The following is a 12173-nucleotide window of genomic DNA, read 5'->3' as shown; positions in this document are numbered from 1 at the left end:
CAGCCTGTCCCCCCAACTCGCTGCAGCAGCCTGGGGGGTTGAGACTAGGTCCCATGGCAAGCAGAACAGCATCTGTCAGCCCCGAAACAAAGTGGGAGGGGAAGTGGCCTGACCACAGGTTCCCGATTCCCCCGCGCCATGGGCGGCCCCTGCCAGCCAACCTCCCACTCATCCCCGGGCCCTGCCCCCCCAATACCATGGACTCCCCCCAACACCCTGCTGCCCCCAGAACCAATCCCTGCCCCCGACCGTCTGCCCCAGGACCCCCCTCCCCCCGGGGCCTCCCTCCCCCCACCCTTTGGGTCCTGGTTCTACAATGAGACACCTCTCCTTGATCCCCATGAACACTCCCCACCCCAGGGTGCTGCTCTCACGGCCCGGGGGCGGGTTCAGAGCACCGGACCCCACAGCGTGTGTGGGCAGCAGGTGCAGGGGGCAATGACGTGGCCGGGGTGGGAGGAGGAATCACACGGACAAGTGGCCACTACAGAAGCAAACTTTTAATCCCACTGGTGCCAAGGGCCATTTGTCCAGAGGTGGCTCGTGCGGCCCAGACCTGGGGGCTCCTGTAGTGTTTGCCAGGGACGGGGTGCGTCCTCCCTGCCCCCCACCCCAACGGCGCTGCGTGCGCACTAAAGAACCAGGTCCCGACCCCGCACTCACGTGACACTGGGCCTCCCCCTCGGCCAGAGCACCCCGAGGCTGGAGAAGCGGACAGACAGGCGTGAAAGCGGAAGGCAGAGGTGCTGGAATGGGGGGGGGGAAGCCCTGCAACCCCTGGCTTGCAGCGGTTTCGATCACTTCACTGGCTCTCAGCCCCCCACTGCACAAACGGTTCCAGCAGACCTGGGGACACGCCGGGACACAAGGACGCACACCCCAGACCCACTGGCCAGGTCCCTGCCGGCACCACGTCCGGAGGGGGCCGGGGGGGCAGGCTGTGCCCGGGACAGGGCGGGGGCAGCGGGTTATTTTAAAAACCTTAACCCCCCCGCCCCACGTGCTGGGTAGGGCTGACGTTCCCACGCCCGCCTTCCATTCTCATTCACAAAACAACCCCACACCCCCGCGCCTCACGGGCACGTTGCTGCACATCGGACCGTGATTCATTCTCCCAGTCAGGCCGGGGACACGCCCGCCCGCCCAGCGGCCCCCGCCGAGGGCACCCAGCGAAGCCCCAAGCCAGGAGAGGCCTGTGCCCCTGGGCTGCCAGCGCCAGGCGGAGCAGAGACCTGGGCCAGGCCTAGCGGGGGGCACGTGAGAGCTGCACCCCCTGCCACACACACACCCCCACACACACAACACAGACACACACTGCACCACACAGACAGACAGACAGACACTCGCTCTAACCAGGCGTGGGCCCTGGAGGGTTCTTGCCCCGCTCCCCACCCAGCCTGTTCCGACTGCAGCTGGGGGCTCCGAGGCTGCGGCGAGCGGGGCCCTAGGGGACCCCAGACAGACAGGCAGGCGGACGGCTAGGTACTGTAGGGACGGACAGACAGCTACACAGACCTGAAGACAACCAGCAAACAGACCCTGTTGTCGAAGCGAGGTCTGGGCTGGACGGAGGGACAGAGAGGCAGCCAGGGACGAAAAGGCCCATGGATTGCAGGGAGGGGGAGAGACAGATGGGGAGGGGCCGATGGACAGCCCAGCAGCGCTCCTGGCCCCTGCAAGAGCCCATCCCACCCCCAGGTCGGCGGGCGAGGCCGCCCCAACGGGTTTCAATTGCACGTCCCGGGGGGAGAGGAGCATCGGGGACAGCGCTGCAGCAGGACCCCAGTTCATCCTGCCCAGGACAGCGACTGCTTGCCACTCAGGGCTGGGCGCCATGCCGAGGGTACCTGGTGCCCCGATGCTGCCAGCTGGCCAGGGAAAATATGGGCAGTGAGGCTTTGGTCCTGACTGTGCACAGACCCCCCCACGCCCCCCGGGCCGGGCTCAGGGCAGCAAACCCCTCCTCCCGCCCCAGGGCTTCCTCCCCAGCAGGGCAGGTGGCAGTTCCACCCCACAGGCAGACCAGGGCGGAGCTGAGCTCCCAGCAGGGCAGGGCAGCCGCCGGAAAGGCCCCTGGGCCAGCGGGCATGGACCCAGGCAGCCTCCGCCCAGCCCCCGGGCGCACGCCGGGTGAGCGTGGGCGTGCGGCTCGGGTGAGGCCGTGCTGGGAGCAGGCGGGATCCCGGCAGGAGTGGGCGGCGCTCGGGAAGACGGCATCATGCGAACCAGATTGCCAGTAACCGGAGAGTCCCCGCCCCCCTGGCCCCGGCAGAGCCACGCTCTGCAGCCTCCCACGGCCCGTGGGACGGCCGGCTCCGGGCCGGCTCCCGTCGTACCGATCAGCCGGCTCTGCAGCGCCTCACACCGAGGTGGTGCATTCCCGCAGGATGGGCGAGGTGGGCAGCTCTTGCTTCTGGGTGCCGTGCTCCAGGGAGCTGGAGCCGCGGAGTGGCACCATGCAGCGCTTGGCCGGCTTGCCGCGCCCTGCCCCGCCCCAGCAGCAGAGAACCCGCAGGAACTCCTTGCGCATGTCCTTGCTGCGCAGCGTGTAGATCACGGGGTTGACGGCCGAGTTGAGGGTGGCGAAGCTGAAGAAATAGTCCGCCTTGTAGAGGACGGGGCAAGCCTTGATGGCGCACAAGGTGTCCAGCAGGAGGATGATGAAGGCTGGCAGCCAGCAGATGATGAAGGCCCCCAGCACAATGGTGACTGTCTTGAGCAGGGCCAGGGTCTGCGTGCCGGCGATCTCGGCGTGGCTGGAGCGGACGATGCAGTAGATGTGGCCGTACAGCACCACGATGGAGAGCAGGATGGCGGTGAAGACGGTGACCACGAAGAGGATGTAGCGCTTGGAGTAGAGGGGCAGGACGGTGGAGCAGTCCTCCAGCTGCCCCATGCAGTTCCAGCCCATGATGGGCAGGCCCCCGATGGCCACCGAGATCACCCAGCAGGCCCCGATCAGCAGCACCATGCGGCAGTTCTTGTCGCTGCCGTACAGCTTCACCTTGGTGATGGCCACGTGCCGCTCAATGGCGATAGCCAACAGGCTGAGGACCGAGGCCGCCAGGGTGGCAAAGGCCGTGCCCTCCCGCACGAACCACTGGACCGGCGTCAGCGAGAAGGTGTAGGGCCCCGAGAGCAGGACGTTGGCCATGAAGGCCAGGCCGGCCAGCAGGTCGGAGAAGGCCAAGTTGCCGATGAAGATGAACATGGCCGAGTGGAACTTCTTGTTGCGGTAGACGGAGAGCAGCACGAGCAGGTTCTCCAGCACGATCAGGCAGCACAGGACGACAATGGCGACGGAGACGGGGTTGCGCCCCGGGGTCAGCTGGCTCTCGGTCAGCCCCTTGGTGTAGTTGTAGTGCTCCCGGATCTTCAGCGGGTTGAAGTAATCCTTGTAGATGCTCCCCATGGCTGCCCGTGGGCCGCCCCGGTCACAGCGCGGCCCGGCCCCGGAGCTCGGCGTCACGGGGCGCAGGCCATGGCATCGTCACTGGGGGCGGGTGCACCTGGAGGCAAAGGCAGAGACGGCGTCAGCGCTGACTGGGGTGGGGGGCAAAGCGGCTCCGAGACAATGAGCGGCGCAGTAAGAGCAAGAACAGGGGAGGGACTGACCCCCCGCTGGCTGTCCAGCCAGCCAGCCAGCCATCCTGCCCTCCGGCATGCCGCCTCCTCCCTGTCCGTCTCCCCCAATCTCTTTCCATCTCCCTCCTCCGTCCATCCGTCCTGCGCTGCCGACAGCTCCACGCCCCAGCTGGGCGCCAGCCGCGGAAAGGGGGCGGAGGGCACAGGACACCTCACCTGTCCAAACTCACGGAGTCCCTCGCCCGAGGAACGTCACCCTGCGGAGGTGAGTCCTGCAGGTTAACAGCCCACTGGGTAGCATGAGTTTCCTTCCCCCACGTACAGTGCATTCCACCTTCGTTTCACCCCCACCCCTCCCAGTTCTCCGACTGCCGGGCAGTGGCCTGGCTGGCTCGCGAGGGACCAGGCACATTCTCCCCCCAGCCATGGTGCATCTTCCCGCAGGCGGCACTGCCATCCCGGCACTGAGGCCGGGCATTCGGCTGGGACCGAAACGACTGTCCCGTCGCCCCCGGGGGACGCCTGTTTGCCTTTGCTACCGGAGCTCCTGTCCCAGGGCGGGTCCCGTCCCCCTGAGCAGGGACGCCCCGTCCAGCACACATCTGGCAGCCAGCTCTGCACTCCCTACACTCAGCCCCGCCTCCTGCCAGCCCCAGGCAGCTGCAGCAGCCATGCACGAGTGGGGAGGGGGGGCCATGGTAGAGCTGCCCCCCCCGTCACAGTGACGCCCCGCTGCTCCCTTTCAGTAAGGGGCCAGGCTCTCAGCTGGGGTCAACCAGCATCACATCCCCTGCACCAGAGCTGGGCTGGTGACCCCAGTGAGGGGAGGAGCCTTTCCATCTGGCAGGGGAGGGGGGATGGGCTGAGAGTCAGGACACCTGGGTTCTAGTCCCAGCTCCGCTATTGACCTTGGGGGGGTCCCTGCCCCTCTCTGAACCTCTTCCCCTCCTCCCATCTACTTAGAGTGTGAGCTCTTCAGGGCAGGGGGTCGTCTCTCCCTGTGGGTCTGTGCACGCCCGGCACAATGGGGCCCAGATCTCGGCTGGGGTCTGGGCAGAGCCCATAAAAACAGCGAGATTGGGTCAGAGCAATGGTCCATCTAGCCCAGTGTCCTGTCTCTGGGCTGTGCCGGTGCCAGGTGCCCCAGAGGGAATGAACAGAACAGAGCAATTATAGAGTATCCCATCCCATGTCATCCAGTCCCGGCTTTTGGCAAGCAGAAGCTAGGGACACCCAGAGCATGGAGTTGCATCCCTGTCCACCCTGGCTAAAAGCCATTGATGGACCTTTCCTCCAGGAATATAGTTAATACTTTTTTGAACCCAGTTATACTTTTGGCCTTCACAACATCCCCTGGCAGTGAGTTCCACAGGTTGACTGCATTGTGTGAAGAAATACTTCATTTTGTTTGTTTTAAACCTGCTGATTATTAATTTCATTGGGTGACTCCTGGTTCTTTTGTTACGAGAAGGGTAAACAACACTTCCTTCTTCACTTTCTCCACCCCATTCATAATTTTATAGACCTCTCTCAGATCCCCCCTTAGTTCTCTCTGTTCCAAGCTGAATAGTCCCAGTCAGAGGGAAAATTACTTTTTCAAGTGCAATTCAATTCCATGATTGAATTCGCCTTGTTAGCACTACAAAAAGTAATCTTCCCTCTGTTGATATTCACCCCTTCTTGTCAACTGTTGGAAATAGGTCACATGCACCCTAATTGAATTGGCCTCATTAGAACTGACCCCCCACTTGGTAAGGCAACTTCCATCTTTTCATGTGCTGTGTATTTATACCTGCCTACTGTATGTTCCACTCCATGCATCTGATCAAGTGGGTTATAGCTCATGAAAGCTTATGCCCAAATAAATTCGTTAGTCTCTAAGGTGCCACAAGGACCCCTCGTTGTCTTTATCAGGCCTGAATCTCATCTACCAGTCACCCCGTTTTGTGAGATCTCTTTTGTAGTTCTTCACAGTCTGCTTTGGACTTAACTATCTTGAGTAATTTTGTATCCTCTGCAAACTTTGCCAACTCACTGTTTACTCCTTTTTCCAGATCATTTATGAATATGTTGAACAGCCCTGGTCCCAGTACAGACCCCTGGGGGACACCACTATTTACCTCTCTCCACCGTGAAAACTGACCACTTATTCCTACTCTTTGTTTCCTGTCTTTTAACCAGTTACTGATCCATGAGAGGGCCTTCCCTCTTATCCCGTGACAGCTGACTTTGCTTATGAGCCTTTGGTGAGGGACCTTGTCAAAGGCTTTCTGAAAATCTAAGTACACTGTATCCACTGGATCCCCCTTGTCCGCATTTGTTGACCCCCTCCAAGAACTCTAATAGATTGGTAAGGCCTGACTTCCTGTCTTAACTCTTTCCCAACATACCGAGTTCATCTCTATGCCTCATAATTTGGTTCTTTGCTGTAGTTTCAACCAATTGGCTCGGTACCGAAGTCAGACTTACCAGCCTGGAATTGCCAGGATTGCCCCTGGAGCCTTTTTTTACAAATCCACATCACATTAGCTCCCCTCCAGGCACCTGGTCCAGAGGCGGATTTAAGCCAGAGGTGACACACCATTGTTAGTAGCTCGGCAGTTTCACACTGGAGTTCCCTCGGAACTCCTGGGCGAATGCATCTGGTCCTGGTGACTTATTACTATTTAACGTATCAAGTTGTTTCAAAACCTCCTCTACTGACACCTCAGTCTGGGCCAGGTCCTCAGATCCGCCACCTAACCAGAATGGCTGAGATGTGAGAGTCTCCCTTACATCCTCTGCAGTGAAGACCCATGCAAAGAATTCATGTCGCTTCTCTGCAACAGCCCTGGCTTCCTCGAGGGCTCCTTCAGCACCTCGGTCGTCCAGGGGCCCCACTGACTGTTTGGCGGCTTCCTGCTGATGATGCACTTAAAAAAATTTGCTGTCAGTTTCTGTGTCTTTTGCTAGTTGCTCTTCAAATTCTTTTTTGGCCTGGCTGATTGTAGCTGGGCACTCGCTGACGGGCCCGAGGCCACGCTCCTTTCTATTTTCCTCGGTAGGATTTGACTTCCCCTTTTTAAAGGACACCTCTTTACCTCGAACCACCTCTCTTACTCTGCTGTTTAGCCATGGTGGCATTTATTTGGGCTGTATCTCGCTCATTTGAGCCTCTATTATGGTGATTTTCAGACGTTTCCATGCAGCTTGCAGGCATTTCACTCTTGGGACTGTTCCTTTCAACAGGTGTCTTCAAATATGTGTAGTTCCCCTTTTTGAAGTCAAATGCTACTGCAGTGGGTTGTTTTGGTATTTCCCCCACTGCAAGGATGTTAAATTTAATTCATCATGGCTGCTATGACTGAGCCGTTCAGCTACGTTCACCTCTTGGACCAGATCCTGTTCGCCACTTAGGACTAAAACAAGAATTGCCCCTCCAAGAAGCAGCCATTAATGGGGTCTAGAAATTTTATCTCTGTATCCCATCCTGAGGGGACGTTCCCAGTCCATATGGGGATAGTTGCAATCCCTCATTATTACTGAGTTTTCTATTTCTGTAGCCTCTCTGCTCTCCCTGCTGTTTCACAATCACCGTGGCCATGCTGGTCGGGGGTCAGAAGTACATTCCTGCTGCTAGACTCTTATTATTCAAGCAGGCAATTTTCTATGGTACCGTTAGATTCATTTAAGATTTTTACTATATTTGACTGTATGCTTTCGCTCACATATAGAGCCACACAGAGAATCACAGAAGATTAGGGTTGGAAGGGACCCCAGAAGGTCATCTAGTGCAACCCCCTGCTCAAAGCAGGACCAACCCCAACTAAATCATCCCAGCCAGGGCTTTGTCAAGCCTGATCTTAAAAACCTCTAAGGAAGGAGATTCCACCACCTCCCTAGGTAACGCATTCCAGTGCTTCACCACCCTCCTCGTGAAAAAGCTTTTCCTAATATCCAACCTAAACCTCCCCCACTGCAACTTGAAACCATTACTCCTCGTTCTGTCATCTGTTACCACTGAGAACAGTCTAGATCCATCCTCTTTGAACCCCCTTTCAGGTAGTTGGAGGCTGCTATCAAATCCCCCCTCATTCTTCTCTTCTGAAGACTAAACAAGCCCAGTTCCCTCAGCCTCTCCTCGTAAGTCATGCTCCCCAGCCCATAGTCATTTTCATTGCCCTCCGCTGGACTCGCTCTAATTTGTCCACATCCCTTGTGTAGTGGGGGCCCAAAACTGGACACAGTACTCCAGATGCGGCCTCACCAATGTCGAATAGAGGGGAACGATCACGTCCCTCGATCTGCTGGCAATGCCCCTACTAATACAGCCCAATATGCCATTAGCCTTCTTGGCAACGAGGGCACACTGTTGACTCATATCCAGCTTCTCGTCCACTGTCACCCCTAGGTCCTTTTCCGCAGAACTGCCGCTTAGCTGGTCGGTCCCCAGTCTGTAGCGGTGCATGGGATTCTTCCGTCCTAAGTGCAGGACTCCGCACTTGTCCTTGTTGAACCTCCTCAGATTTCTTTTGGCCCAATCCTCTAATTTCCCTAGGTCACTCTGGACCCTATCCCTACCCTCCAGCGTATCTACCTCTCCCACCAGCTTAGTGTCATCCGTGAACTTGCTGAGGGTGCAATCCACACCATCCTCCAGATCATTAATAAAGATGTTGAACAAAACCAACCCCAGGACCGACCCCTGGGCACTCCGCTTGATAGCGGCTGCCAACTAGACATCGAGCCTGCTCTGTCATTCCATCTATTGGCACCCTGGTGTTCCCATGTCCCACTGATTATCATTGTTCCACCGAGAGTCTGTGATGCCGGAATATTGACACATTTTATAGACGCTTGTGTACAAGTGCTAGAAGTCTAACTAAAGGCATCTGCCTTCAGGGGATGTAACCGACTGGGACTCGTTTTCATTTGACTGTTTCTCTTCTCCTCCTACCTGCACTTCATCAACTTCTATCCTCTCCTCGGTACTAGGAAATAGAGAATCCCCTTCAAGAAACCCTCCCCTATGGGATGGCTCTGTCCCAACCGTGTGCTCCTCTGCGCCCATCGGCTCTCCCCCAGCTTCACTTAAAAACTCCTCCACAACCTTTTTCATTTTCCAGGCCACCAATCTGGTTCGGTTTCGGTTTAGGTGGAACCCATCCTGCCTGTTTAGGCTCCTCCTTTCCCAAAAGGCCTCCAGGACCTCTCTCCTGGCCTTCCCTAGGTCACTGACCCCTACATGTACCACGACCACTGGCTCCTCCCCAGCTCTGCACATAAACTATCTCCATGGCTTGCCGGAGGGGTGTCCTTGGTGCGAGAGGACACCACCACCTCCCACCTGGGGATCATGTCCCGCCGCTCCAATTGGACGTTCTCCTTCCCCAAGACTTTCATCCTCCTCAACAGCCCAGCGGGTAGGACCCAGAAAGTCTCGCCGGTTTACCCCCGTCCCCTTTAGCTCCTCCGGTTCAGCCAGACCTGGCACAGTGGGGGCCCCAGAAGCAACGCGTGTTTCCCAGGGTTTCTATGCCCAGAACCCGGCTGCACAGCACCAGAAACCCCCCGCTATCAACAGGCACCATCAATCTCAGTCTGGGCTGCAGCGGATGCTGAGAAGCACTTCGCCCCCACGGGCAGGATATGGCTCGGGGGGGGTGGGGGGGAGGGGGGTTGCATGGCCTGGTCTACCGCAGGACAGAGATGACTCAGAACCAAACCCTGAACCAGGTAACACTACAGCTGCACTTTCCAATGCCCTGTGCTAAAGCTGAACCATGAAGGAGGGAGGTCGAGTGGTTAGAGCAGAGGGGGCTGGAAGCCAGGACTCCTGGGTTCTTTTCCTGTCTCTGCCACAGACTCACTGCCCCCACTCCCCTGAGCCAGTCAAGGTCTCAGATTCCTCTCTGCCAGGTCTCCTGCCCCCCGCATAAGGTACCAGCCCAGCCATTCCCCCTGCACCGAGGCCCGCATGGAGGGGGCTCTCCATGCCGGACCCCAGTGCCCTGCGAGCAGCTCTGCCGGGGCAGCCCTGGGGGTACAATGGCACTCCCGGGGAAGGAGCCTGGTGGGAGCCCCAGGACTGGCCTGTGAGCAGCTCTTCCTCTAAGGGTTGCAGCTCCAGTTCCTTCCCCAAGGCCTCGGCCTGCTCCGGGTCCCGGTGGGGAGAGGGCTCTGCTTGGGGCGGGGGGGCCTGAGGCCAAGAGGGGGCACTTCCAGGAGAAGGGCAGGGGGTGGAGGGGGAGCCTAGCTGCTGGACCAGGAGGGGCTCACCTGTGTTCTCAGCCTCCCCAGAGCCCTGCCCCACGGGGGGGGGGTTTGGCATGACATGGGGATGGCGGGTGTGGCTTCAGTGATGGGAGCTCCTGCCAGGTGTTGATGGGGGATGTTGGCAGCCCCCTGACCAGCAGTAAGGCCCATGGGCCCTGTGGGTTTGGGAAAACTGGTACAGTCCCACCCCCTGACCTGGAAATACACGGGGGGCTGTTCAGTCCCCAGCCTCCCTGCTGCAGGAATGGCCACGGGAAAATGGGGCGGGGGTTTGTGGGCAACTGCCCCAGAGGAACCAGGGGTTGAGACCCTGCAAAGTTGCTTCGCCCAGCGCCAAGCAAATGGCTAGACGGGTACAACTTTGGGCTACGATTCTCCAGATCCTGCTGGGGGGAAAGGCCCCCCCAGCCTGGGGCGTCCCCACCCCATGCCCCTCCGAGCCAGCCAGCCCGCCCCCCAGCCTGGGGAGTCATGTCCCCCCCGGAGCGGGTCTCCGACAGGGGTTCCCCGGAGGGGGCAGGCGGAGCCCGGGGCGGCTGCTGCGGGTCCAGCCCCACAGGCCCCCCGGCAGCGCGCCCCGCCGCGGACCCCCAGCCCCGGAGCGCGCCCGGCTCCGGCCGCTCCCCGCCCGGCTACTCACGCTGGGGCGCCCGGCTCCGGCTCCGGCTCCGGCCCGGGTCCCTCCCGCCGGCCGCGCCGCGGAGACGTGGCCAAGGCGCAGCCGGAGCGATTCGTCACCCCCGTTCCCGCGGGCTGTGGCTGCGCCCCCGGCGGGAGGAGCCGAGCCTGGCCCGGCCCCCCAGCACCCCCCGCCCGGCCGGGCCTCGGGGCACCCGGCTCCGCGCCCGGCTCCGGCTCCGGCCCCGGCCCCCGGTGCGCGCAGCGGGGCGAACCCTGCCCTGCCCTGCGCTGCGCTGCGCGGGGCTCTGCCGCTCGTCGGGCGGGGCGGGGCGGGGCTGCCAAAATCGGGGCGGCCGAGATCGGCCCAGGATCTCTCCGCAGCCCTGCAACCAGCTACGCCAGGCTGCCCCCCAAGGACCCCAGCGCCCCCCTTCCAGCACCTCCCAACCCCTCCTGCACCCACCGACCCCCTTCCAGCACCCACCGACGCCCCCAGACACCCCAGCACCCCAACCCCTCCTGCACCCACCGACCCTCCCCGGCACCCCAGCACCCCAACCTCTCCTGCATCCACCGACCCCCTTCCAGCACCCACCGACGCCCCCAGACACCCCAGCACCCCAACCCCTCCTGCACCCACCGACCCTCCCCGGCACCCCAGCACCCCAACCCCTCCTGCACCCACCGACCCTCCCCGGCACCCCAACCTCTCCTGCATCCACTGACCCCCTTCCAGCACCCACCGACGCCCCCAGACACCCCAGCACCCCAACCCCTCCTGCACCCACCGACCCCCCCAGACACCCCAGCACCCCAACCCCTCCTGCACCCACCGACCCTCCCCAGACACCCCAGCACCCCAACCCCTCCTGCACCCACCGACCCCCGCAGACACCCCAGCACCCACCGACCCCCCCAGACACCCCAGCACCCCAACCCCTCCTGAACCCACCGACCCCCCCAGACACCCCAGCACCCACCGACCCCCCCAGGCACCCCAACCCCTCCTGCACCCACCGACCCCCCCAGACACCCCAGCACCCACCGACCCCCTCCTGGGGCCCCATACTCTCCAGCTCTAGCCAACCCCTCAGACACACTGTGACCCCCCAGAAACACCTGCACCCACCTAACCTGCCACCCAGGTTCCCCTGCTGCACTAGGGTCCCCAGCACCCAATCCCCAGTAGCCCCCCAACATTCCTGGTCTGCCCCCCTCCCCACACCACCAACATGCTCCAGTGTTGTTGTTGTTTGTTTGTTTGTTTGTTTGTCCGTCCGTCGTCCCCCCCCCCCCGCCAGCAGCTTAAATTACCCAAATATATACAAACAGCCTCATTCCATGATTTGCATAGTATGCAAAACCCTGGCAGCTCTGGGAAGGACCCCTCCGCACCCACCAGGACCATTCCTCCCCCCCAGGACACCAGCATCCCCCCTTTCTCCAGTGACCCTGCCCTTCCCCCTCCCAGGGGCCCCTCTCCCCCAGGGGCCAACCTTCCCCGGGCCAGGACGTGTGGGGGAGCACACAACCCCGGACCCTGCTGCCCAGCTGTCAGAAGGGGGATGGAGAGGGGAGCCTCACAGGAAATACAGAGGCAAATTCTCCCTTGGAGGCAATGACAGACTGGCCAGGTGCCCGGCAGGGGGAGGGGATGTGGTCAGGGATGCAGCGACACCGGGGGACCCCCCAATGAGAGAGGCTGGGACTGT

At 60.8% G+C, this 12173-nt stretch overlaps 1 protein-coding gene across 1 annotated transcript; it reads right to left on the bottom strand.

Annotated features, from left to right (window-relative positions):
• Window positions 1-482: 482 nt before the first annotated feature.
• On the bottom strand, window positions 483-10742 carry S1PR2 (sphingosine-1-phosphate receptor 2). Its single transcript, XM_084609866.1, has 2 exons — window positions 10481-10742; window positions 483-3509 (listed from the first exon to the last, which is right to left on the bottom strand). Exon 2 carries the CDS (start codon window positions 3410-3412, stop codon window positions 2360-2362), a length of 1053 nt encoding a protein of 350 aa, XP_084465992.1. The 5' UTR covers window positions 3413-3509; window positions 10481-10742; the 3' UTR covers window positions 483-2359.
• Window positions 10743-12173: the final 1431 nt, after the last annotated feature.

The sequence above is a fragment of the Lepidochelys olivacea genome, assembly GCF_965140295.1.
Source record: "Lepidochelys olivacea isolate rLepOli2 genome assembly, chromosome: 20".
NCBI lineage: Eukaryota > Metazoa > Chordata > Testudines > Cheloniidae > Lepidochelys > Lepidochelys olivacea.
Note: the sequence above shows the minus strand (reverse complement) of the source record. Positions and strands in the feature narration are given on the sequence as shown.

What these genes read in the sequence shown, in the direction of transcription:
- S1PR2 (XM_084609866.1), bottom strand. Translation starts at nt 3,412, where the DNA reads ATGGGGAGCATCTACAAGGATTACTTCAACCCGCTGAAGATCCGGGAG.